At 39.0% G+C, this 25,625-nt stretch overlaps 1 protein-coding gene across 6 annotated transcripts in view; it reads left to right on the top strand.

Moving 5' to 3' along the window:
- The window catches only part of macrod2 (mono-ADP ribosylhydrolase 2), a 618,133-nt gene that overhangs the window by 568,252 nt on the left and 24,256 nt on the right, over positions 1-25,625 (top strand). Inside the window, exons 11-17 of one of the 6 annotated variants that reach the window (XM_046875066.1) lie at positions 5,810-5,863; positions 8,153-8,176; positions 8,797-8,838; positions 11,415-11,477; positions 14,468-14,557; positions 15,143-15,217; positions 22,024-22,092. In XM_046875066.1, the coding sequence (XP_046731022.1) occupies positions 5,810-5,863; positions 8,153-8,176; positions 8,797-8,838; positions 11,415-11,477; positions 14,468-14,557; positions 15,143-15,217; positions 22,024-22,092 (417 nt within the window). Of the gene's footprint in view, positions 1-5,809; positions 5,864-8,152; positions 8,177-8,796; positions 8,839-11,414; positions 11,478-14,467; positions 14,558-15,142; positions 15,218-22,020; positions 22,093-25,625 lie in introns of all 6 variants that reach the window. The other 5 variants (XM_046875089.1, XM_046875058.1, XM_046875081.1 and 2 more) reach the window with 5 other exon arrangements.

The following is a 25,625-nucleotide window of genomic DNA, read 5'->3' as shown; positions in this document are numbered from 1 at the left end:
CTCTGAATCGTCCCACCTGCTGTTCTACACTCATCAGCTGTGATCTGATTATTGATGGAGTGATTTAAGAGTTTAAAAGGATTAAGTCGCATGCTCGGAGGACCGGCGATACGCACACACGTCGATCAGAAAACAAAGACAGACGGAGGACAGAACACAGATTGTTGTTTGCCAACAACATGGTTTACAAACATGATAATATACTTGTGATGGCCTATGATACATATAACTAGCTCTCTAGAACACTATAAATTATTAACAGACAACTGGTTTCAGCCAATCAAATAATATAGAACTCCATAACAACTAGCGCTAACTATTTTATAGATTTTATTTGCTAATCTGTCGATGTGTTGGCAATGTTGATTAGCACAGAATGCAGTGACTATACAGCATCCATAAGCAGTCATGAGCAGACACTGTGATGTCATCCATAAAAAGGGGGATGAAATGATGCTAGGGAAGGAGTGGAATCCAAAAGCCTACTGGGACGTCTCGTGCAAACTTGTGTGTGATTTCGAGGGATTAAGAGGTAGCCGGATACACAAGCGAATCGAGATGTGGGGCTTAGGGTCAGTCTGTTAACTGTGTATTCAGCATTGAGAAGATAAATAGGACTGAAGGGGCAAGAGAGGAGAGAAAAGAAGAGATACGAGTGAGAATTTTAGAGAGGAAAAGAACAGCACTAAGCCTTGAGTTTACATGGATTAAACATGTAGGCTGCATTTTTCCAACTTAAAGGAAGCTCAAGGTCCGTCAGCCTTTTAGTGATGGAAAGATCGGATTATTTCAGTGATGGTTTGTCGAATCTCGTTCATCAAAATAAACGAATATTTATGTTGAGTCATTTAGATCATTTCGTTCTTTTGATCAGAAATAAAATAAAATGTTACATTTGCAATGAGCAGATCCCCCAAACACGTCTACATGCACCAACTTTGACTATAATAGTATGTATATAGTATAGTACTGTAAACTGTACTGTATATGTAACTGCATAGCGAATATGGGAGTCGTGACAAAAGACTCAGACCAGAGGACTCATTAGATGAAACTACTCGATTCTGTTTCCTGTGTAATGCACTGCATAGCATCTATGGAAGTCACGTGATAAAAGAACGAACAACTCGGACCAAAAGAGTCGATATGCAAATGACTCGATTCTGTTTCCTGGACATCCCGGAGAATTTGTGATGCCGGCAGAAGAAATTGAACAAATCATTGTTTGAAACGACTTGTTCTTCTGACTCACATTGAAGACGAAACATCATAAACCCATCACTACAGTCCATCAATTGCATGATGCTTCCTTACAAAGGGTAGCCACGTGTAATGATCGTCGTTTATAAACGATTCGTTCATTTTGAATGATTCTTTAATGTGATTCAGAAAAACGAGTCGTCTTAAAGAATGATTCGTTCATTTTCTACTGGACGCACATCGTAAAAAGCATCGTCTATTTCTGTAGGTTGTGTGCAGGAAACATAAATGAGTAGTTTATCTCATGAGTCTTTTGTTCCGAGTCGTTCGTTCTTTTGTCACGTGACTCATATAGACACTACACAATGTTACAATAACAATGGGAGTCACATGACAAAAGAACTGAAGACACAAACCAGAAGATATGAGAGGTGAAGCTGTTTATTATAATTTGTCCTTAGATGCATTGTCATATTTGGAATTATTTATTGGATATTAATATATTTGGAATTCATTATTGGAATTGTAGTCAAAGTTGGTGCATGTAGACGTTCATTTTGATGAACAAGATTCAAAGAACCAAGTCACTAATGTGATCCGATCTTCCCATCACTAGCCACACACACACACACACACACACACACACACACACACACACACACACACACACACAAATGTAATGCATGAACTAGCAGGCTGCAGAGCTACAGCTGTTGATCCTGACACTGTCACTCACCTTTTCTTCCTCTTTTATGTCTCATGAATAATTCATGGAAGAGCTTTTCTGTGCTGCTGTGGTCAGATAAGTGTGACCGTTTGCAGCTGCGATGTGAAGGCTGCTTCTGATTTTCTCACTATTAGCTTCCCTAATAAATCCAACCTAGATGGGAGAAAAAATGCATAGGCACATTATGGTTTTCAAAACACGGCATTAAAATGTTCTCTCTCTTTTTTCTTTTTGCCGGTAAAAGGTTGTGCTTGGAAAGCTCAGACCATTTACATAACTGTGTGGGTCACTGGATAGATAAGAGCTTGAGTGAACCCTGTTACGCTGCCACCATCTGGTGGTGGACTTTTTTTTTCTTTTGCTTTATTTCTGAACACCTGAACTAGAGAATAATGGTGTGGAATTCGGAATTGAAAAGAAATAGGGTTTCAGGAACCAAGAGAAGTGTTACAATATGGTTTGTGTGTACATGTGTGTGTTTCTTTTCTTTTTTTTTGTGTGGGGGGGGCAATAGGAGGGCAATTGGTATTAATAAACAAGAGAAGAGCAACCATATGAACAAACACCCACGCGGAATATATTTGATAAAAATCAGAATAGTTCCAAGTCCTGAATCAACTTTTCAGAAGTTTTAGACATCGTATACTGAATGTAAATGAAATTGTATTACTTTTTCCATCTATGTACTGTATATCTGTAGTTCTTATACTATGGTTTTGCTGCGTAACCGAATTCTAGTCATTTACATTCAAAGACTGTTGCTGTTCACGTGGGCCACAGGAGTGTCACTGCCAGCGAGGAGGATCATCATGAAATCCATTCAATAGTCTGTTGTAGAGGTCGGCAGATTCATCAGTGTTTGCGATTAATCTGCAACAATAGTTAATTGCTAGAACTATCGGTTATCTGCAAAAATACAATAGTTTTTCTGGGTTGCTGTCAGTTCTGCTGTCATTATACAGTACAAGAGCGGCCTCTAGGGGCGAATCACTGAAGCCATGTGCTGTTTGTTTTGACACACGAGACTGCTCTGTACTTCATCCATGTTAGTTCATAGTGCATAACTAAAGTTAAAAGATAAAATAAAAATGAGCTTCATTTAAAAATGCATTAGTAAATGTTGGAATGAACAAACAATAAACATACATTTATCAACTTCAGTTAATGTTACAAATAGAATATTACCATTTCATTTAAATCCAGTCATGCTTAAAATGGCCATCTTTAAATGTCTTTACAAATGCCAGAGCATTGAAATTACATATACTTTTATTTTTTATTGTTCTAATAAAGTTGAGTACCATTTTTGTTTTTTTTACTACTAAAGTAACCATTTTTTTTAAATATCAGTTGATTAATCGGACAACGTAAATTAGCAAAAATGAAGACTGAACACAGGACTACATACAACTTAAAAACTAACTACATAAAGTGCACATGTGCACTTTACATGCAAAAGAATTCGTAACATAGATACGTAAGGTAATCGTAACATAAATGCAACGCAGAGACAGTAAACAAAGTGACTATCAACACAGTAAACACAGCCACACTGTAACAATGACCAGTATGGTACAGAAGGTTTGCGCAGATGGATTGTTGTATAAAAATAGCTACTATTTTAAAATATAAAAGAATTGTTTGCAGCAATTTATGCAAAACAGCAATTTTACTGTTATTAATTCTTTTAATTTCTATGTGTGTGGCCGTCCAGTCCCTTTATGTTGAGTCTGATGGTTTGTGGAAAGAAACAGTTACACAGTCTGTATGTTGTTTTCATGCACTTCGTGGTTTCTTCCCAACTCATAAAAACATGCAAGAAGGGGGATTTGTATTGAATTGGACCTAGGGGTGAATGGGTTTGAAGATATGGATGTGTCTGTTTATGTGTGCGTGTGTGTGTGTGTGTGTGTGTGTGTGTGTGTGTGTGTGTGTGTGTGTGTGTGTGTGTGTGAAGGACAAGTGTCTCATCCCATACCCAGCCTGATGCCACTATGACCCTGACCAGTAGAAATCAGTTACTGAAGATGAGGCAGTTACGCAAAGTGGACAGTTGAAGATTGGAAAAATGTCACCTTGTCTTTTTTCATTGTCCTGCTACCCAGTTTAACCGAGCTTGCGTCCACCCGAGCCTCCTGTAGATTTGTGTTCTTGGCTGATAGTAGTAGATGTGGTTTTCTGTGGTTGTAGCACATTCGCCTTAAAGTCCAACGTGTCCAAGATCCTTTTCAGCTCACCACGGTTGTAAAAAGGTTTGCTTATTCTTCAAACTAATTTTAGTTCAAACTCTTCTGGTCATTCTTGTCTTGCTTTGTACTTACTCATGCAGAACTGTGGCTTAATGGTTCTGAAAAGGTTCTGCAAGTTGGAGTGGAAATTTTTGAGATTGTTGTGTGGGAAAACTTCAGAATATCTACACAATATCTACAACACATGAGGCGTTCTCAAGTCAAACCAGGACATTTAATGTTACATGTATAAAAATGGATGCTAGGCTCACATGTCATGGGCCGGTCCAGAGATGAGATGGCAATCAAGATGGCAGTCCAACAGTGTTAGTTCAGGCATGGGACAGCGTGTGGTGCTGAATTTCCTATTGAACAAATGTAAAAAAAAAACACAGATATTTACAGAAGACTTCGAGCACAGTACGGTGATGAGGCGCTCGAATGGTGTAAACGTTTCAAAGATGGCCATCAGTGACGATCCCATGGGGGTTGTGGTGGTTTCTTGATGTGAAGATGAATGATGGTTCAGGCGTACCGACAAATCTTTCTATGGCAAATCTTTTCAGGCGTTAGATAAATGCTGGAGTAAGTGTATAAATGTGGCAGGGGACGATGTCAAAAAATAAATGCAGTTTCCACTAGTTAAAATTTTTCTTATAATTCATATGTGAAGCACTTTTAACAACAGATATTTTCCCAAAGCAGCTACAAAGAGATAAAGAGGTTATAAAGTTGGAATGTATAAGTTTAGAACCTATAAGTTTTGTATTTTCCTATAAGTATGTTTTTTTCATAATGAGCGAGCCAGTGTTTACTGTGGCGAGAAAACCGTCCCTGTAAAGACATGAGGAGCAAACCTTAAGAGAAACCAGATTTTTTTTATGTGAATATTGGCCGATTGCTCAGTAAGTGTATTCAAACAGTTAATCTTTATCATAGAGCTCCCCGATATGCTAACAAAATGGTTTCATAAGTTGACTGTTGTAGCAAAAACCTCTAGGAAGAATGTTTTTAAGGTGTACCCACTTCATCATACATTGAGGTAACATCATGGCCTGATTATGTGGCAGCCAGTGAGCAACTTCACTATTCTTTATCAGTGATGTGACCTATTCTGGCTACAGCAGGATGAATTCTGAAGTGTACAGAAGCACAGAAGCTGCTCAAACACAGCCAAATGGATCACAGTGGCCTTCAGGTCATATTGACTTAATGTCATATCTGTAAGAGCTTCCTACTGCCAAACCTGAATAGTCTTGACATAAAATGGACTTTAGATAAGTTACTGTACACTTAAGATCAAACTGAAAAAGAAGCAGAAAGCATGCAGAAAACCCCTGATGGCTACATTACACCGCATTACTAAAGATTACATCGAGAAATAAAGCGATTGCTATGTATGCCTTTTTTTATTATGATTTCATAGTGCGTGTATCGATATATAAAATATATCTCTATTATGCAAATCCTTCAATCTGATATTCTGCATTTTAGCATCCATATTATATCAGAGTACATTTTATTAATTGGTGCAAAAAGTAAACAAAAAAGTGTTACCTAAGGTTGTGTGTGAACTTGCTCGGTGTTCTTAGTGATTTTTGTACCAGCTATTAAAGCATTGTTGAACTGATACTAGCATTTGTTTCTTTTCCAGATGCTAATCAAAATGATACTGATGATGTTTACATGGAGAGCCAGCCAGACCAAGGTAAGGCGATCTTCTTTCATGTTCAGGTGGAGCATTTCTTAAATTTATATAATACAAATATGTGCATATGACATAAAAGAGTTGTATATATTGCCTGAAAAGCATTACTGAGTAAAATTATAGATACCTTACTACAAAAAGTTTTGTATTACTTCAAGATAAAAAATCACCAATTCCAATATGACTTGTGTAAAAGTTTCTGATTTGAACAATACTTGATTATTTGACTTTTATTAAATGATGCACTAAACACTTTATTGAAAAGCCATAAGCAGTTGATTTTTGAAGTTTTATTCCACGAAATACAAATCCAATTAATTATAAACCTCAACACTACATGAACCAAAGATCAACACAGCAGCCGCCTCTTCAACATGCCAGAATGAAACAAGGATAAAAAACAAAAGAGACAAAGTTGTAAAGCTATCTTTCATAAAAGTATCATCTATTAATCAATACAATTACAGGATCATGTCACAATGTAGAAAAACCATTAGTATTCAATGTAAATCATTTTAGATCAAGTAAAACCAGATTTGATGCAGCTCTCAAAGAGGGACGATATTTTTGTTTAACTTCAACAAAAGCTGGTTCAACAAAAGAGTTTGAACTGAAAATAAATTCAGAAGTGCTAAAAAGCTGTTGCTCCCAGGCAGCAGATGTGGGTAGGGGAGTGTTTAGCTTTAATGATTCAACATTAAGGCTCAGCATTAATGATTATTCTTCGACATTGCTGCAAAATGTAATTGGTAATGCTAATTGTCAATTCAAATATAGTAGATTAAAAAGTACATCTATTGAATCGTAACCGTAGTTGAGTAGAGAGTAAAAGTTGCTTTTATCTTTGATACTCAGTAAAACAAAAAAGTAACCAGAAAATAATTTAAGTACAGCAAAGAAGTACATTTACTCAAATACTTTATACCACTGTTAGTTTGTATTTACATATACATCAATCCAGCCCTTTAGGTTTTTATACTAAATGTTGTTCTATTTTGTTTTAAATGGATCAGTTTTTTGGATTTCACATTTATATAAATATTCAGACCCCTAATTCAGTGTGAATCACTTGTAGCACCAATTCTTGGGTAGTCTCAACAACTTGCATTTGGAAAGCTTCTGTATTTCTTTCTGGCAGATCTTTTCAAGATCAGATTGTGGATGGGGAGCATTTGAGAAGTTCCATCATAGAACCATCCTGCCGTAGCAAATGGGTTAGACGGTTTATGCGAAGTGCCTGGGTTTCGGCAGATAAAGCTCACGGATTTTAGCCTAGTTTTTCCTTCCATTAGTCTGGAGAATCTTGTGCATTCAGACTCCAAATTACAATTTGCCTTTTACTTAGGAAAAGCTGGTAATTTCTGCCACTCTACTATCACCAAACCTTCCCTGACGGAGTGTTTGTAAGAACGGTGGTCTTCCAGACAACCCACTATCGCTGCCAAGGACTCTCTGAAGTGCTGCTATGATGGCCATTGAGTTTGAGAAGGTGTCCAGCTTGAGGAAGAGTCCTGGGCTTTCTACACTATTTCCATTTCTCAATGATGGAGCCCACTGCGCTTGTGGGAACATCCACTGATTTTATACTCTTTCGTTATTTTATACTCCATATCTGTGTCTTGACAGTTTGATCGTTGAGGTCTGTGGAGAGTTCCTGGGATTTCATGGCTAGGATTTGGGTCTGACATGCTTTGTGAATTGGTGGAACCTAGACACACAGGTGTGTGCCTGTCAGATCATGTCCAATCTTTGTGACAGGCGAATTCTAATCACATTCTAGAGACATCTCGTGGTGATCAAAGTACACAGGATGCACCAGAGATCAGTTCGGAGGGCTTTTAGCCAGGGGTCTGAATATTTATCTCAAGAAGAGTTTTTTTTCTCTCAAGTTCTAAAAACATGGTTGTGGTAGACTATTGGGTAAAGATATCATTTTCAAATATCAGAAATTAAGTCGGAAATATTTATTCGCCAGTATTCTAAAGTTGCTGTATGACTAAAAATAACAAGGGATCTATTTTTGGGGTGCTAATTAGTACGCTGTGCGACGTCCCACTGTAACAGTGGCAGCATACAATCATTCGCACAAAGTGGCTCAATTCTCTTGATTTTTCCTCCTCCATCAACAGCAATGCAAACAACCTGCTCATCACCACATTTGCACCAATCTTCATTACCGATGCTAATGAATCTAATCTAGAGAGCAAGCTAGGGTAATTAGTTAACTAATACTAACAGGGACTGATGAGACACTGACAATGACATTATGCATATTTTTTTCTTTTCCAGATGTTGAGATGTTTAGCCAAGCCGGTAAGCGAATGTTGTTTTATTCACATATCAGGGTGAAATTTATTTGCAGATTTACTTGATGTTATGGATAGAACTTATCCAGACATCAGACATTTGAAGAATAATCCTCACCAAAGATGTGGATTCTACCTGTAGCGAGGTTTTAATGTATTCTGTATTGAATGGAATGCAGTTGTCTGTATAAAAAGCTGCAGTCTTTGATTTGTCCATATTCTTTTTTTTTTTTTAAATCAATAAACAGTGAATTACATAATCCAAACCAAGAGACAACAAAAGTATTTGATGAGTGGAAGATTTACAGGTTTACAGCATACGCAGTGTATACAGGAGTGTATGTATTTGTTTTTTCGATTCAGGCCCTGAAGTGAACACCAAAACTCACCCTGGTACACGCAAGCCTCGTTATTATTATACAGTATGTTGCAGCACTGTCAACGATTTTCTCCGGCGGGTTTGTGGGGTTTTAATTCCAGCTTGGAAGCTTGATTAGATATCGATCCGAGAAGCTCCGTGGTGGGATTACACCCACGGTTCTAATGAGAAAAGAATAAGAAATGTGTGTTGGTAAGATCTGGCTAATGAAACAGTGTGCTTCTTGTGATTTTTGTTTCTGATTTTAGACGTGGATGAGGACCGTCTGGACACACCGAACCTGCAACCAGGTATAATTACTCCTCTAGGTCTTTTTTTTTTAAGAACATGGTTCAGGTGCCTTTTTTTCTTATTGTCAGTGACTGATAATGAGACTAGAGCTGACTAGAGCTGTCATGCTGGCACTGCTTATGTAACCGCACAACCCTAGCTTTGATTCTGTTTCATTTCCTAAAACCAGAATTTGGGTACATAATGTGAACTTTGTTTGTACTTTATTAGTGCTAAATATGGACAAACTACTCATGTATGGTCATTTTAATATGAACTAGGTAACATTTATTGCTGTCATGGTGATCAGACAAAACAGTAGCCCTAGGTGACCAGGACAATTGTTTTTCAAAAACCTTTATTGGTGTCCTACCTAAAGCAGTCCACCTCTTAGTACCATCAATATTATAGAGGAACTGCATCACAAACAGGAATCTCATACAGTGAGAATGAACACTTACTAAAGCAAGAAACTTAATGAACGCAATTTTTGAGTCTCCTTTCACTGCAGCCACAGCTGCACCACCCACATACACATTCTCTAGCAAAAGCATCGATAATAACCTCATAAATTGACCCCTGCATTGCTGCATGCCAAATTATTTGTTTCTACAAGAAAACAAAATCCAAAAATTCATGAAAAAGCTCAACAACTGCTTTGTACTGTTTTGGCAGATCTTTCCTTACAATGTCTTGAAAAGTCTGCACATGTAGATGTTTCTCCGATCAAATCAGTTTCTTGTAGATCACGAATAGATTTGAGCTTGTACAGTTTGCTACAGATGCGGTTTGATAGCTCGGATTAGCGCACACTGACCATCAGATCAAAAGGCGTGAATGTTATTGTACGCCTACGAGGGGCCTCGGATTGACCAAATCGCAGTCTGATTGGTGAAAGCGACATCTTCATGCAACATAGAGATTCACGGCAATACGTGATAGAAACTCTAACGACTCTAATTTGGGTTTGAAATTAAGAGAATAGACAACTAGGAGTCATTTTATACATATTCATGGCCGAAAAATATTAAAACGCAAGTCAGTGATTCTGATCATGGTTCTATAAGTTAACACTTATACACACGGTGTTTGTGCAGCTCTCAGATTAAACCTCCTAATACTCTTCATCATAATGTAAAGACTTCGATGTTTTTCTATTATTTATTCTGTATGGATCAGCAACGAACACAACTCATTACAAGGCCAGGAGCATTTGTAGAATACACTCATTAGTGAGGAAATAAGAGGCGCACAGGTGCGAGGGTGTGTGTGTGTGTGTGTGTGTGTGTGTGTGTGTGTGTGTGTGTGTGTGTGTAACTGTTTAAACAACACACACAAATCCTGCTCATCTGCAAGTGTTTCACCGACACACTTCCTCTGACTCTTTATACTCAGTCGTTCACACCTTCTCTTTCTCCTTCTCACACAAACACTCACACACAACTCATCCCTCAGGGCATTTGACTTATAAGAAGGAGCCATTACTGTCAAACTCTGAGGCAAGAGTCTCAAACGCTGATCCCGTCTTCACTGTGTCTTCCACCGCTCTGCACCGTGCCACAGCTTCACATTTACATTCCTCGAAGCAGCAGCCCGTGTGGGCTTTTATTTGATTTTTTTCCCCTCCGCTGTGATTTAGTTTTACTCTCCCAGCATTGACAGCCGTGTCACCATCACCATCCTCAAGTGCCCGTTTCTTGGATTCGCTTTCCGGCCAAGAGGAGAAAAACGAATGTTCGTCTTGGCCCGAAACCAAAAAGAGGCACTTTTCGGAATGATGCTGCAAAGAGGACAAAAAAGAAAAGTTAAACGAGAGGCCAGGTCGAGCAGCACTGCTTAAAACAGAGCCCAATTCTCAATTCTGCATGGAACACCTGCCCTCCATGTTTAATGATGATCACAGGATTGTGTGTGTGTGTGTGTGTGTGTGTGTGTGTGTGTGTGAGTTGATTCAGCCTATTGATGAATAGGCTTTGGAATTTATCTATGAATAAGGGTGCCTACATACAGCCTTTAGAACACATTCATAAGCACTGCATAAGTCTTTAAAGGCAGAATTGAGGAGAATCAATAAACGAACGAGTAAATGAACCAGGATCATGTTGAAAAGCATTTGTTTCTCCTCGTTTCCTGTTTGTATAAGAAGCTTAATTGAAACATAGGAAGCTTATAACAAGATGCTTCTAAATTTAGAGTTAAGGGACAGATGGACACTTAATAGCTCTATATTGCAGTTATATTGCATGTGCTTTCAATAAACACAACAAAACCATCATGAATTTGAACATTCTCAAAATAGTTAAGCACGAGCGCTCTTGTTTCTTTCTTTAAAATTAATAAAAAGCAACACGCTTCATTGGAAGTGCAGAGGTTCAAGACCCAGTATCACCAAGCTGCCACTCTTAGGGCCCTTGAGCAAGGCCCTTAACTCTTTATGCTCCAGGGCCGCTGTATTATTGCCCACCCTGAGCTCTGTCTCCAGCTTTATGGAGGTACAATTTAAACAGCGTGCTACCTGATCTCCTGATCTTATAAATGAAATCTGAGATTTTGTCATATTTAATGTTGTATTCTTGTTTTTTTTTCTCTCACACAGAGATCTGCAGTTCTGTCCCTGAAACCGCTGCAAAGGAAATAAACACAGAAAGAAGCGAGCCAGGTAAGACTTGCCTCTGAATTATTTCCCACTTTTTAGTGATTATTAATGGTGTTATGATTAAAAAAAAATAATCCAGCCCATGATAACTAGATGCCTTTCAAAAAAAGATGAGAAAGACTGGGACACTGAGAGGACAATAATTATACATGACTAACCGTGACCATTTCATGCCTGAATATATGTCCATACAAGAGATTGATGATTTTGTTTACTTTTTTATGGATAAATGTGCGTGTGTGTGTGTGTGTGTGTGTGTGTGTGTGTGTGTGTTGTGATTAATTGTGTTGGACAAATGCTATTGTGATCTCCATTAACAATAACAAACAGCTACACTCAGTTCATCAGTATTGTGTGTGTGTGTGTGTGTGTGTGTGTGTGTATACCTGGTTTTTCCATTTGCATGTTTTTTCACCTTTGCCTGTGTGCATGTGTTGCGAAATAGATGGCCTTCACACCGCCACATAATCCACTCAGGAGTACACACAGATGTTAGCTGGAACCCCGCAGATAAATCCTGCATCCCATTTATAGCGTGTAAGAGAGTGTGTGTGTGTGTGCGCGTGTGTGTGTGCGTGTGTGTGCGTGCGCGTGTAAATGCTCTGCCAGAAACAGCACGTTTAAACCCAATGCAATTAAAGACATTAGATTGAACCAGCTGCTTCATCTTTCTCCTAAAATGAACGCGTGTAACGTGAGGGCTTTAGTAGCAGGTCAGCTTTTTCATCTGTGCTCAGGATGTCGTTTGTAATTCATAAGATGTCAACAAGGGACGAACAATTATGCGAGCATTTAGTGTGCACTTTGAATAACACGAACTGTGAATCCCAGGCTTTTGACTGAAACCCCTGAAGCAGTGAGAAGCAGCAGCTGAGCTTTTAGCACATGAAAAATCACTATTAGTCTATAATTTAGCCGGAGTGCAGGTGCAGTCTTACACACACTCGATGCTCATCATGGTTTTATCAAAAAAATTAAAAAAAAGGGAAAGCTGAAGGACCGAAATTATTACGATTTGACATTAAAAACTGTTTAAAATGGGGAAATGCTCAATATATTCTATTCTGGTACAGAAAACTGAAACACGATTATATAAAAAAAATACAGTGACGAAAAATAAGTATTCGGTTATTTCTGGTGTGATCATTCATCCTAGAACCAGCAGATATATCCATTTCTTCCTACACCGTAGAATTTCCAAAAAGTAATTTGCTCTTTCCAGTGTTTTACAAACTACCTTACTGTACATACTACCAAGTATCTTGCCCTCAAGCTAATAGCATTAGCATAGTAGAGCATGCAGCGAATAGTAACATGCTAACATTTTCTTGTTAGCCACTTAGTTCAGCTAGTTCTACTCTATACTGAACAAACTCTACGCAGGATCTCTTTCTTCCCGTATGAGGTTGCGTCAGTACAGAAGCCTAAAGAAAGAAATTCTAAAAAGATCTCTTGCTAGTTTTCTCGTTCGCTATTGAGTCATACTGAATGCACAGGCTGACATAAGGTGCATCATCCCGTATTACTCTGCTCTATTCTGTTCGAATCATAGTGACCCATAAGGGTGGATGGTATTGATGGTCTCAACTCAATTTCTCTGAGAAACATACAGGTTTTTTCTGCTGTTACTGGTGGCGATGTCTTTAATAGCATTTAGACCTGAGAGGGAAAAAAAGAAAACTATGTCTGAAAAGACTCAAGGCATGAATATAACATGCTTTATGGATAACATTACTATTCTGAAAGCATGATTGAAAGTAATTTGCATTTTCCGCACACAAACAGAGCAGAAAACTGATTTCTCGGACTGAAAGAACCAACAATTCCCCCACCTTCACCCCAGGTGGCTGGCCATGTCAATACCCGGTCACCAAAGCATCACAAGGCACGCTGAGCTTCCACTGAATGATGGAAGCTTAAATCCTCATTGCGCTACTACACGCACACACACTCGTCTCTCAGCATGTAGCTGTATAGCTGGAGAAAGCAGATCGAGACAAATCGCAGCTTTAAGTCATGCTGATCAGTCTTGCAAGGGCCACTCACCCGATCCCCCTCACACTAGGACCAAGAGAAACTATTCCAAGCAGGTCCAAATAGAGCCTATTTGTCCATTTAACACTCATTCTCTGATCGATAAAACCTCCAGTTGGCTCTGTAACAAGTGTGTCGAGCAGGGCACAGGGGAAGAGTGCGAGGAGGAGAAGAAGAAAAAAGGCTGGCATGATTTTGTTTGGGGATCTTGCTAAGCATGCAGCCGCGCATGCTGACAAATTGTTCGTTATTTCCAAAGGACATATTTTTCACTTGCCTCAGAAGCACATGATCCACACCAAGCAGCTTTACCGAAATCTGGATATCGATTTCGATGCCTAACGAGCAAGACAGTGACGAAAAAATACCCGAGGCATACTTTTGAGACGAAACCCGACTCCGAACAAAGCCCATCTCCTTCAAGTGGGATTGAAGTGGGATCGTTACTATAGCCATATAGAGTCATACAGAGAGAAGCCATAACATATATATATAATATAATACTACATGCTTTAAAAGGGTACAGAGTAAGAACAGTTTTTATTGTGACTTATAATCCTGGGATAAGAATAAGTCAGTCTTTATGATCACAGCAGTCAATAAGCAAGTCAAGCAAGTCTATAGGATTACCCAGTGATATTGTAAAATTTGGATTTTGCAATATAAAATGATTTCATCTACGTGTATTGTGTGAGTTAGCACAGGGCTTTGAGCTGTTCAGGGAAGCGTGCCGCTATGTGAGACGTCTCCACCCACTCACTTCCTCTTCCTTTGCTTTGATGGCGGTTGGTCGGGAGTAAATATTTAATCTGGTTGTAACAGACATGAGCTCGAGCAAGGACACAATAGATTATGCACACACACACACACACACACAATATTATATATTATATATATACAGTATATAGGGGGAAGTGCATGCATGTGTTGTTCATCTCTATTTCCATGTGTTGTTACAGTAGAGGATGAGAAAGCAGCAGGAGATGGCAAACCCCAGCAAGAGAAAGAGAAGCATGAGGAAAAGAAAAGTGACTCAGAGGAAGGTGCTGGTAACTTCCACTAGTTTCACACACTGACATCAAGATCAAGACAATATTTTCAGTATACATACAGCAGATTTACACTGGCAAGTTTCATACCTAAAAAAAAGCTATTCTTAAGCTATTTATGCCTTGATTTACACACAAAAAAACCCACAGAAGCACAATATATTCAAACATATCTACTGGTGTACTCTCTACTTCATTCTGAGGTTTCAGTTGTATACCTGCTTTGTGTTACACTGCTCCATGGCTGTGTGTATCTTTGGCATGTTCTCTTTCTCTCTTTCTCTCTGTCTCGCCTTGCCTTGTTTCTGATAGATAATTCAAATCAAGTCACAGATATCCCTCTTCTATTCATAAGCAACATTCATATTTGTCCCTGGGCACCATTATTAAAAATGATAACTGTAATCTGGCTGCCTGCTGGCCGTGCAGTTTAGATTGGCCGGGTTTGAAAGCACTAATAAAACAGGCCGAGGCTGTTGGGCTGTTTGAATTATGGATCAAAACAGTCTGAGGACTGAATTAGAATAGGGCTGAGGCAGATTTATCCAATCTTTCAGTTTGTTAATCCTGCTTTCTTCTTCGAAGGGGTCGAGAAGGAGACAAGTGCCGGAGAGAAGAGCAAGGACGTTCCTGCTGATACAAAACAAGAGGATGATGAAGGTGAAATTTCAGGCTTTCAAAATTTATACTTATTCAAGATCTAAACATGGATATTAATGATTGTAGACACTGATGCAGGGATTATTGTGGGATTTGTATAGGCAATTTTTTTTGTCACTAGTACAGAACTTTTCATTGTGCATCTGACATCCTGAAAATAAAATAAGTCCGCACGATGTGATTACGAGTAGTAGAAAGATATACAAACTTTTAATCGGTGTAAACCGGACATTATTCGGTTTGTGTTGATGTGGGTAACTTACAAAGAATGTATGGATTATTATCAAATTGTTTTTCCCCCAACAAATACACTCCCCAAAGACATATTTTAACTGACGTAGTATACAATTGACCCCTCAGTGGTAGCTTGGCAGTGGTGGGATTTGAACTACAAACAATCGGATCAGTAGTACTAAGCTTTAAACCCTGATTTATCACGTCCACTAATATAATATTCGCTACAGACGAGAATCCCATACAGTAAGAATGAATGGCGTTACTAAAGCAAGAACCCCAATGAACACAATTAAACAAAGGCTCCTTTCACTGTAGCCACATCTGCACTGCCCACATATATCATCTCTAGCAGAAGCATCGATGTTAACCTCATAAAATGAAGGTTTTCTGGGGGGATTTGAAATGAAGGCGGATGTTGTGTTTTTGTGCAAATTCTACAGGAAAGAAAACGCTAAAGTATAAAGGGTTCAGGAAAAAGCTTAACAACTGTTTTGGCTGACCTTTTCTCACGATGTCCATCTTTTCTTGAAAAATCCTTCCTTGTAAGTGTATCTGCGACCAGCAATCGTATTTTGAAAACAGCTATTAAATCAACACGAATATATTTGAGCTTGTGCAGTTTGCTACAGATGCGGGTTGTAAACTCTGATTAGTGCGGACGTGAATATGCAGACGTTATTGGACAGCCACTAGGGGGCCTTGAAGGGACCAAATCGCAGTCTGATTGGCTACAGCAACAGCTTCAGGCTACGTTGAGTTTATGCTTTAAAAAAAAAAAAAAGCCTTTAGTGTTTACAGTGCTGGTTTTACTGCAAAATGTGATGTGACGGCTGAAATCTGATTGGATAGAAACTTTAACGTCAGTTTTTAACTTGGTGGTGGAGCAGGAGCAGCAGAGCTTAGAGAAACACTGTGAAATGAAGGGAATGGACTATTTGGAATAATTGAATACATATTCATGGATGAAAATGATATTCAAATGTAAGTCAGTGATTCTGATAGGGTTTGGGCCAGAAGAGAAGGACTGGAAAGGTAAGAAAGAAAGGCGTTTTATTTTTTACTTGTCACATGTTCATTACAGCACAGTGAAAGTCTTTCTCAGCAAATCCCAGTGTTGTAAAAAAAAAAATCTAGTGTCAGAGCACAGGGTTAGCCATGATACAGCGCCCCTGGAGCACAGACTGGTGAGGGCCTTGCTCAAGGGACCCAAGTGTGACAGCTTGGCGATAAGGAGACGTGAACAAAATCTGCTTCCACCTTTTTCCGATGTTTGTTGTTGTTTTTTGCAGGTGTGGAAACACTTATTAGCCCTGATCTCAAAATGTCAGGTGATTTCCTAGGTATGCTGGTATTTTTTTATCGTTTTAAATGCACCATTGAGAAACAGTTCACCAACCAATAATATCCATCCAACAGCTGCAGTTCGCTCGATGACTTTCCAGCGTGCAAATTAGAGCGAAGCTCATTTATAAGTCACATGTAAATAAATCCAGCTTTGCAAAGGGTGAGAAAAGAAAGAAAAGAGAAAAAGCTGCAGAATTGGAAATTGAGTCCCGTCTCTCTCTTATACAGGTGAAGATTTAAAGTAATGGCCCCCAGAGCCTCAGAGGCTCTAAATGAGTTCGGCCTTCGAACGGTGTTGAACAAAGTGCATCCAGGCTCGGAATCATATATAACTGTTAAGCTAATAGACCATGTCCTGCACTGTGGGTTGTTTTTTATTTTTTGTAGGACATGGGTGCTTTTGACAGGTTGCTGTATGTGCAGATGTGGAGCTTAAAAAAAAACTTAATTATGCATTATTTAAATGTGGGATTCTGTTGCTCAGGTTGGGATACTGTGATCGACAGGGCTTAATGGTGTGTGTGTGTGTGTGTGTGTGTGTGTGTGTGTGTGTGTGTGTGTGTGTGTGTGTGTGAGTGAGAGTGAGATAGCGGAGAGGTATAAGGTGCTAAAGTCTAGCTAAGTGTGCGTGGGAGGAAACCTTTAACAGAGTGGAAACAGGTCAGCCACTGGTGATACATGCACACACACACACACACACACACACACACACACACACACACACACACACACATCCACTCATGTACACACACTCATATACCTTCGAAACAGAAATGTTGCTTGGACTTATTCCGTCTATTCATTTTTCTTTTTTTTTTTTCCTGTTTCTCACTATTATTCTTTCTGTATCTTTTCTGTTGTTGTCTTTTGTTTGCACTTTTTTTTCCTCTCCTGCAAAAAGGCTGATTTAAAGGCATGTGCATTAAAACGTGAATTCAAAAAGCGAAGCGCAGTTGTATACGGTCTTGTTCTTTTCCTGAATATATCTCTTGAGCCGAATTGGAAAAAAAAAACACAGCTTCCAATCCCTCGGTGAAATAATTCTTGTAATGATATTGTGTTATATACACTATACGGACAAAAGTATTGGGACATCTGCCATATGTGGTTCTTCTCCAAACTGTAACCAAAAAACTGGAGATACACAATTGTACAAGATGTCATTGGATGCAGTATAAAAAAATTTTATTCACTTAAACTTGTAAATCCAAACATGTTCGAGCATCCAAATCTGGTGGAACATCTTCCTAGAAGAGTGGAGGGAGTTATAAGTGGAAATTGGGACCAAATGTGGAATGCTACAGCCATACTTACGACCAAGTGTCCACAAAACTTTTGGCACTATAGTGTATCCTCGATATATGTATATACTGTATAATGCTTTATTATAAATTGCCAAGCCATAAGAAATCACATTTATTTTACAATCCTTTACGGTCACATTGCGCATGAATCTGTGTTTCCCAGCAGCCATTCCCACTCCATTTCTATACAGAAAGTAATATCACAGGATCAATTGAATTACAGAGACACATTTCGACCTCTGAATTCTTTCTCTGAAAGAATCTAAAATATATTCCTTATTATTTCTGTACTATTCATTTATGATTTCTTTAATGTCGATTTTATAGTGGCCATCTTCGAGATTGGCAGTTAATGTCATTATTACTACTGTTATTGCCTGCGGTTTTTCTGCATGGGCAAAGAGGCATTCAATTGGCTTTCCCATAATTGGCATCGAATTTACCGCAGCTCTTTTAAATCTATTATCACCAATAAGATGATCAGTGCAGGCCTGCAGAAAGGTCAGAGCGCAGCGTCAGCTAAAGGTCAGGCGTTCTCGTTCTCGTCTTTATTGCGATGCTCTACATGAGCAGCAATAGTAGATCAGTGGAAAAGGGATGTAAGTTATAAATATTACGCAATGTACCGTATATAGCCCTGTAATTGCCGCTGGAACTCGTACAAGTGTATGGAGGTGTGCAAAGATTTAGTTTTTGCTTAAAATGAAAAGTGTTATGATGACCATGGTTTTGTGATGATTTTGGCTGTGAAGCACATGTGAAGAAAACATTTATGAAAATAGCAAATTCTACACCTACACCTACTTTTTTATGTAGCACTCTCTTTAAGTGGTAGATATTCTTTATTGATTCGAATTAAATTCTAGCTTTAGTTTAGTGGTGGGCCGTGTATTTCACACCCAAGCCTTCAGTGGTGTACTACCTGAACCAATCCACCTCTTAATACCATCATTATGACACCATGACTATAGAAACCATCAATATTATAGAGAAACGCAGTAGAACAGAGCGCTGTATCACAGACAAGAATCTCATACAGTGAGAGCATATTTTTCAAGTACATGTCCTTCTATGTGTATCTGCGTCCAAATCAATTCATTCTCTTCTGTTAGAGGTGTTAAAATCCACACAAATATATTTAAGCTTGTGCGGTTTGCTTTAGATGCGGGTTGCCGATCGCTCTCCAACCATCCAATCGATTGACGTGAAAACATCGACGTGATTGGACACCTGCTAGAGGGTCCCAGATTGGCCAAATCGCAATCTGATTGGATAAAGCAGTAGTTTAAAGCAGCATACGTGTGAATGTTAAAAGCACATAGGCTTATGGTGTGACATCTAAGCTGGCCTCTGACGCAGCAGAAAAACTGACTTAAAAGCGAATAAACTATGGAATATTCTATATAAATTATTCTTTTTAATCAAGACGGTAGAGACTATAATGATTAAAGGGGAACGCTAAACTTAACCGAAAATAGCAGGAGCTCATCATGTGTTTTCGGAGATCTGAATACTTATCAGTCACCAGGAAATGTAGCCATTCTGACCTTTATTTTTGTCTGTAAAGAACATTTCGAAATAAATGGACATTCGGTGCCACCCAGATAAGGATATGTTCCCTGTCTGGTTCCTCTCAAGGTTTCTTCCTCATGCCATCTCAGAGAGTTATTCATTGCCACAGTTTCCACTGGATCTCTCATTAGGGACAAACTTACAGTTATAAGAAACTAAGTAATACCTTATTTCATAACCGCTTTATCTGCAACAATGTCCATTGTTAAAAGCGCTATACAAATACAAATAAATTGAAATGAAATCAAATGAATTGAACGGAAATTTCACCATTTATCACCATAGACGTTAAATGAAATGGGATCCATTTCCAGACTTGTTTACCCCTCTCCTTTGCCTGCTATATTCTCCTCCTTCAATACGTCAGTAGTCCTTTATGCACTACTGAAGCATTTACCTCATTCAGTACTCAAAGCTCCATAGATTTCTTTTAATGAACTGTTCATGAACTAGAGGAACCTATCAATGTACAATTGATGGAAATCTGTGGTAAAATCGAACACCACCATGTGTCTGTATACATTTAAGTGGCCCTCCAGAGATAACCCTTAGCCATCTTTTTTATCTTCACATGGCATCTTGGTTGAAAGTCGCCAATTGAAGTATAAGGAAGAGGGGAAAAATTCTAGCAGAGAAGTGAAACCAAAATAATTAGCTGTGGTTTTAAAGATGACTGTAGGATCTTGTGAAGGTCTGAGACAATGTTTCATGCACCAAAAGTCCCTTCTTTCAGAACATACGATAAGATCTTCTGCGTTAATTAGCTGTGTAAGCTTTGACCTTTTTTTAACCTTCTATTTTCACATAAAGCTATCTGTTCTCATTACCTGTCCAGCAGACACTATGCTTCAGGTGGGTTTATTGGCTGAAGATATTGATAGTTTTAGACAATGGTGTATTTCTGTGATTAAAATGCCTTTTTAGTGCTACATGAAGATCTGGGGCAGTGCCTATAGACTGGCCAATTGGGATGGTGGTCTCAAAGCCCCATCAAGAGAAGGTACACTAACTAATGAAGTTCTTTCAAATGAGTTAAACATTTATTTATTAAACTTCAATTTCAGATAAAGCAGTCTCTCGCCAGCAGATATATGATTTCATGTATTATTTAAAACTTGGCACAAGAGGTAGTTGGAGATGTTCTACAGACTCTAATAGTTGAATATAGGATTCTAGAGGATGGACCAATCCATGGAGCAATGGCACAGCTTGGTGGGGGTCATAGAAGTATGCAGTTTCTACATGTTTTGTGGAAAATTCTCCAAAACTAAAACGATGGTTTTTACTGGAAAAGAATGAGACAATTCCCCGCTTAAGATGAGGGGAGAGATTTTTTTTGACAAGAAAAGGTTCAGGAACAACTTCTGAAGTGAGAAAAGTTGCTGAAAGTTGTTTGTATGGATAGCCTATAAGGATGCCCTCTGGGGTACTTCTGTTATAAGAGACCCTGGAGCAGACCCAGAACCTGCTGGAGGTATTATTTCACTTTTTTATGTCTTGGAAATGTTTGGGGAATCTGTATGTGGGATAGAGGCGTCTGAATAAATGTTTTCACATTCATGATCATATATATATAAACTAATCAAGTGTTTGCACAAAAGAAAACAATTGTCCATTTTATTGTCCATTATATTGGATTGATATAGAAATGAATTAGTGTTGATTGTGTAAATGGCTAAATATTAGCATTATAAACACCCCCCCACACTTGATAGAGTACATGATAGAGATCGAACATCTACTGCTGATGGACACGAGGCTAGAAATGTAGTCTGGCTTGTGCTCTCTTGTGTCCCAGTGGCCCAGTTAGCATCAAAGCTAACATTGGGAAGAGAAACCTCTTACCTGTGTCCCTGAGTGGAGCTTTGAAGCTCCTCTTTTGATCAGCACCTTCATCTGTCCTGCTGCCTTTCAGGTTGAAATTCAGAGGAAAGGTGGGAGGAATAATTTTTTAGGGGAGAATACGTCAGCGCTCGCAAACAAGGGAGAAGAGCGATTTGTAAGGCATGTGATTTGTGTCTGATTATGCAAAGAGCAGGGTTTTTGTCGGGCTTGATTTACATATTCCTTTGTCTTGGTTTGGTTTCTCAGCCCCGTACATTGTATTATACACTCACAAATTAATACTGCCTGCTGCATTTTTTTTTTTTTTTTTAAATGAGCCATCTTAATTAATGTAGCACGCTCCACATCCTGAGATATTCATGACCGGGAAATCATTCGAATTTCAAATGAATGCCACAATTGCCCCATGCTGTTTGTACCATATGGATGCACTTGAACCAGTTTCTCAGTCCTGTCCTTCCAGTAACGTGTCTCTTTTTATGTTTTGTCACTCTCTTTCAGAAGACCAAGTAACAAGCATAAACAGCAAGCAAGCAGATGGTCAAGAATCAGTAGAGACCATGGAGGTTGAGGGTAAGCCATAACATCAGCCATTTATCCCATCTTTCTTCCACCCAGCTTTAGTATCTGACATGTTACTCTTCTTAAACTGCAGCATCCCATATTAAAGCTTTCCTGCGCCTATTATGTGCTACTCTACCATTCATTTAAATAATGTAGGTTCACGGAAAGGTGAGATCAGAAGCCTTTTTTTTTCTTAGGCTTCTTGCTTATCTCTGCCTCAGTCAAGATCTAAAATTAAATATATTAAAATTAAATACTCTTCGAGTGCGATGACAGTAGAACGAATGGAAATTGGCCAAGATTCGACCACGTACACCTGCACCACGCATTTAACTTGTCATTATAACGAATAATACTTGCCTGTTAAAACAAAGGCATGCGGTGAATTATGTCTGTACTTATTAAACACCGTGGCACTAAGAGCATGTTGCAGTAATTATATAAAGAACTTTTGCTTTTATTTCACTAGCATCACCCCCCCAATTTATCACTTTTCTGACAGTTTTGCTCGCTTTTAGTGCGAGAATCTTTTTTTTTTTAGTTGACATTTCCACTTTGCTTCCTGAGCTCTGACCGTAAATATCAGTGCTCCACCAGGTACAAAGATTTCTTTAGTAAATTTGCATTCCTTTTGTGTTTTTACCTGTTTAAGCCCCGACTCTCGCCTATGGGTTTGCATAGCTACTGGCTTTTCACTATGCTAAATAATTCAGGGGGTGTTGAAAAAAAAAAGCCTAGCTACCTGTGCCTGCTCGGTTTAGTGAGTATTTAGGTCACGCCGAAGCTCAGGCTTCGTTCTGCATTTGTAGCAGAAAAATAAACAATAATTTTATACACATCCATACAAACACCATTAACTTTATTGTTAACATCTGCACTCTTGCACATCCGTGCAGTTCTTTAATCACCTAATCGTGTGTGGAAGCTTTACAATCCATAAAACCATGCAGGTACTACAGGGCAAGAGCTTCATTTGACGTTCACATCAGACATTCTAATAAGTGACCCCTGGTGTTGCTGCCAGTATTTCAGATTCTCCTAAACTCTTGTGAATTTGGAGTTGAGTAAACCTCTGCCCATGACAGCCTCAGATTCCTTTTCTTGGGTGACCCAAGACAAAAAAAACTGGGTTTGAACCTGGTCTAGCCTTAGAGTTCAATATTATGTGGATGCCGAGATGTTTTTCGTCGTTGTAAAGCGCAATTTTTTGACTGCTAGTTGTCTTCCTGTCAGCTCAAACCAGTCTGATCATTCATTCTAATCTCTTTCTACACTTACCAGCATGCACCCATACCCCACTGGATGTTTTATGTTTTTCGCACACTATTCTGGTGTGTGTAAAACTTTCTGAAATAGAAACAAAAGGTCAAAACAGACCCTCTGGTACCAACGTCCGAGCCACCAAGACAGAGTTAACGCCTCCTTCATTTTGATGTGACCATTAACTGACACACATTCTTTAGTATACCCGTGTCTTATCATGACGTCATACTCAAAAGTCTTATTTTAAGCTTTTCAAATGTGCCGACAATCTGCTCCCAGGGCAAACTGTCCCACACTCCATCTCTCATCTTTAATGCAGACTGTAACCCCTAAAGCAGCTGGCCCCATGTTCTCTTTTCACACCACATTAAGAGCCTCATGTTTTTCTAACAATGTTCTTTCCACCCTTGTTTGAGACAAAGATCTTTAAGGGCATCTAAGAAGAGGTCTTTGAAAAAAAGCTCTGCTTACAAAACCAGCCCTACCAGGCCCATCTTGTAATGTTGAGTAAATGTCCCAGCAGCCTTGTGCTGCTTTGTGCCCCCTTCTTCCTCCCTCTTCTTTCTCTCTCCTTTCTCACTAACCCTCTCTGGTGACAAAAGGCCAGCTATAGACAAGAGGGTCACTTTTTTTTTCCCACTGAAGGAACGAGCATCTGCGGTATTTATGACCCGCCTCCGACCCCAATTGCTTTTCAGCTCACTAGGTTTTAATTGGCTATGATTGTCCAGAGCTTTTTATCATCTCACAGCAATGAAAACGAGAGAGCCAGACGTGTGTGTGTGTTGTGGGGGGGGTAAAAAAAAATAATAATAAAACCCTCCCGGACATTCAAGTACTTCCCACAATGTTCCTCTCCGAACATGCATTCATTGGCACTATAACCACTCAAGTTCCTACAACCCTCGAATATTTACACATGAAAATAAGGGTTTGTTCTTCACATTTAGCACTTCATTAACTCCGTAGGCCTTGCTGCTTCGTAAAGGTCGCTTTCAAGTGTTCGCCGGAAAATGCAGCGAGCTCTGGGAACGTAGGTAAAGTGAAACAAAAGTATAACACTCGTTGACATCGACGCATAAGGTTCATGCACAAACACGCGCTTTACTAGAAAGAACATTTCTTACTTCGTTTAACTAAAACCAAGGCGTTTTACTCGCCTACGAGCTTGCTGTAAATTAATGCATGAATTAAACATAGGAAGAAATCAAGAAATCCTCATATCGTTAGTATCCGAATCAGAATTAGAATATTTTATTGGTCCCCCAGTGAAATAGTTTGGTTGCAGTGGCTCACAGGGGGTGGGATTTGTTTTTTGGGTAAATCCTTAATTCTATGTGAAATTAGATATCGAGCACCCGAATATAACTAAAAAGTATGGTCATATCTGTGAAGATTCGACTTTAAACTCAGTGGTTAGGATCTGGGACTATTGATTATAAGGGCGTAAGCAAAAAAAAAAATCCCAGCACCACCAAGCTGCCACTGCTGGGCCCTTGAGCAAGGCCTTTAACCCTCAGCTGTTCAGTTGTAGGTCTCTCTCTGTATAAGGGCGTCTCCCAACTGCCGTGAATGTAAATGTAACTGATATGGAAAGCCATAATAGTCTAAAGAGATCATTCACTCACTGAACAATGGGATGTGGTGCAACATGAAGCAGATCTCAAATTACCACCCAATTAAATCGAACTATGATCTGATATAAGCATTCATCAGTGCTGTGGTATAAAATGGAGAGAATGGGACGAACCATAGACGTTTTCATGAAGTGAAAAAAAACAGACTTTGTAACCAGTTGGTGTTTTTTTTAGCAATATAATTTACAGAGATTGTGTTCATTCTGATTTAATAATAGCAGTTATTAGTAGTAAATTTTTTCCCAGTTTTTATCGAGTTTTATGAAGACTGCCTACATGGTACGACGGATGTGGCAGTGTGCGTTAACACAAAGGTTACCTTCGATCGTAGATCTCATGGACCGCTAGGCTCTGATGAGTAAAACGCCAATATTTTTCCGCTTTTCCTTCGTCGCTCCCTCCCGAAGAATTCTCTCGTTAAAACTGTATTGCTGCTTGCCACAGAACGCGAGCCGATCTTTCCTAGATACCATGCCCCATGTGAAAGGTTAGAACCAGCTGTTCATTGCCTCGTGAGATATCGAGCAGCTTTGTTCAATACACGGATGATGGGTTTTTTGTGACTGCCTCAAAGCATTGCATCTTGTGCTCGTTTTAAAGAAGATTTTTCGATTAACCCCGGGAGTCAGGTCTGAAAGGGAT

Source organism: Silurus meridionalis, chromosome 2 (genome assembly GCF_014805685.1).
Source record: "Silurus meridionalis isolate SWU-2019-XX chromosome 2, ASM1480568v1, whole genome shotgun sequence".
NCBI classification, from domain to species: Eukaryota; Metazoa; Chordata; class Actinopteri; order Siluriformes; family Siluridae; genus Silurus; species Silurus meridionalis.
Note: the sequence above shows the minus strand (reverse complement) of the source record. Positions and strands in the feature narration are given on the sequence as shown.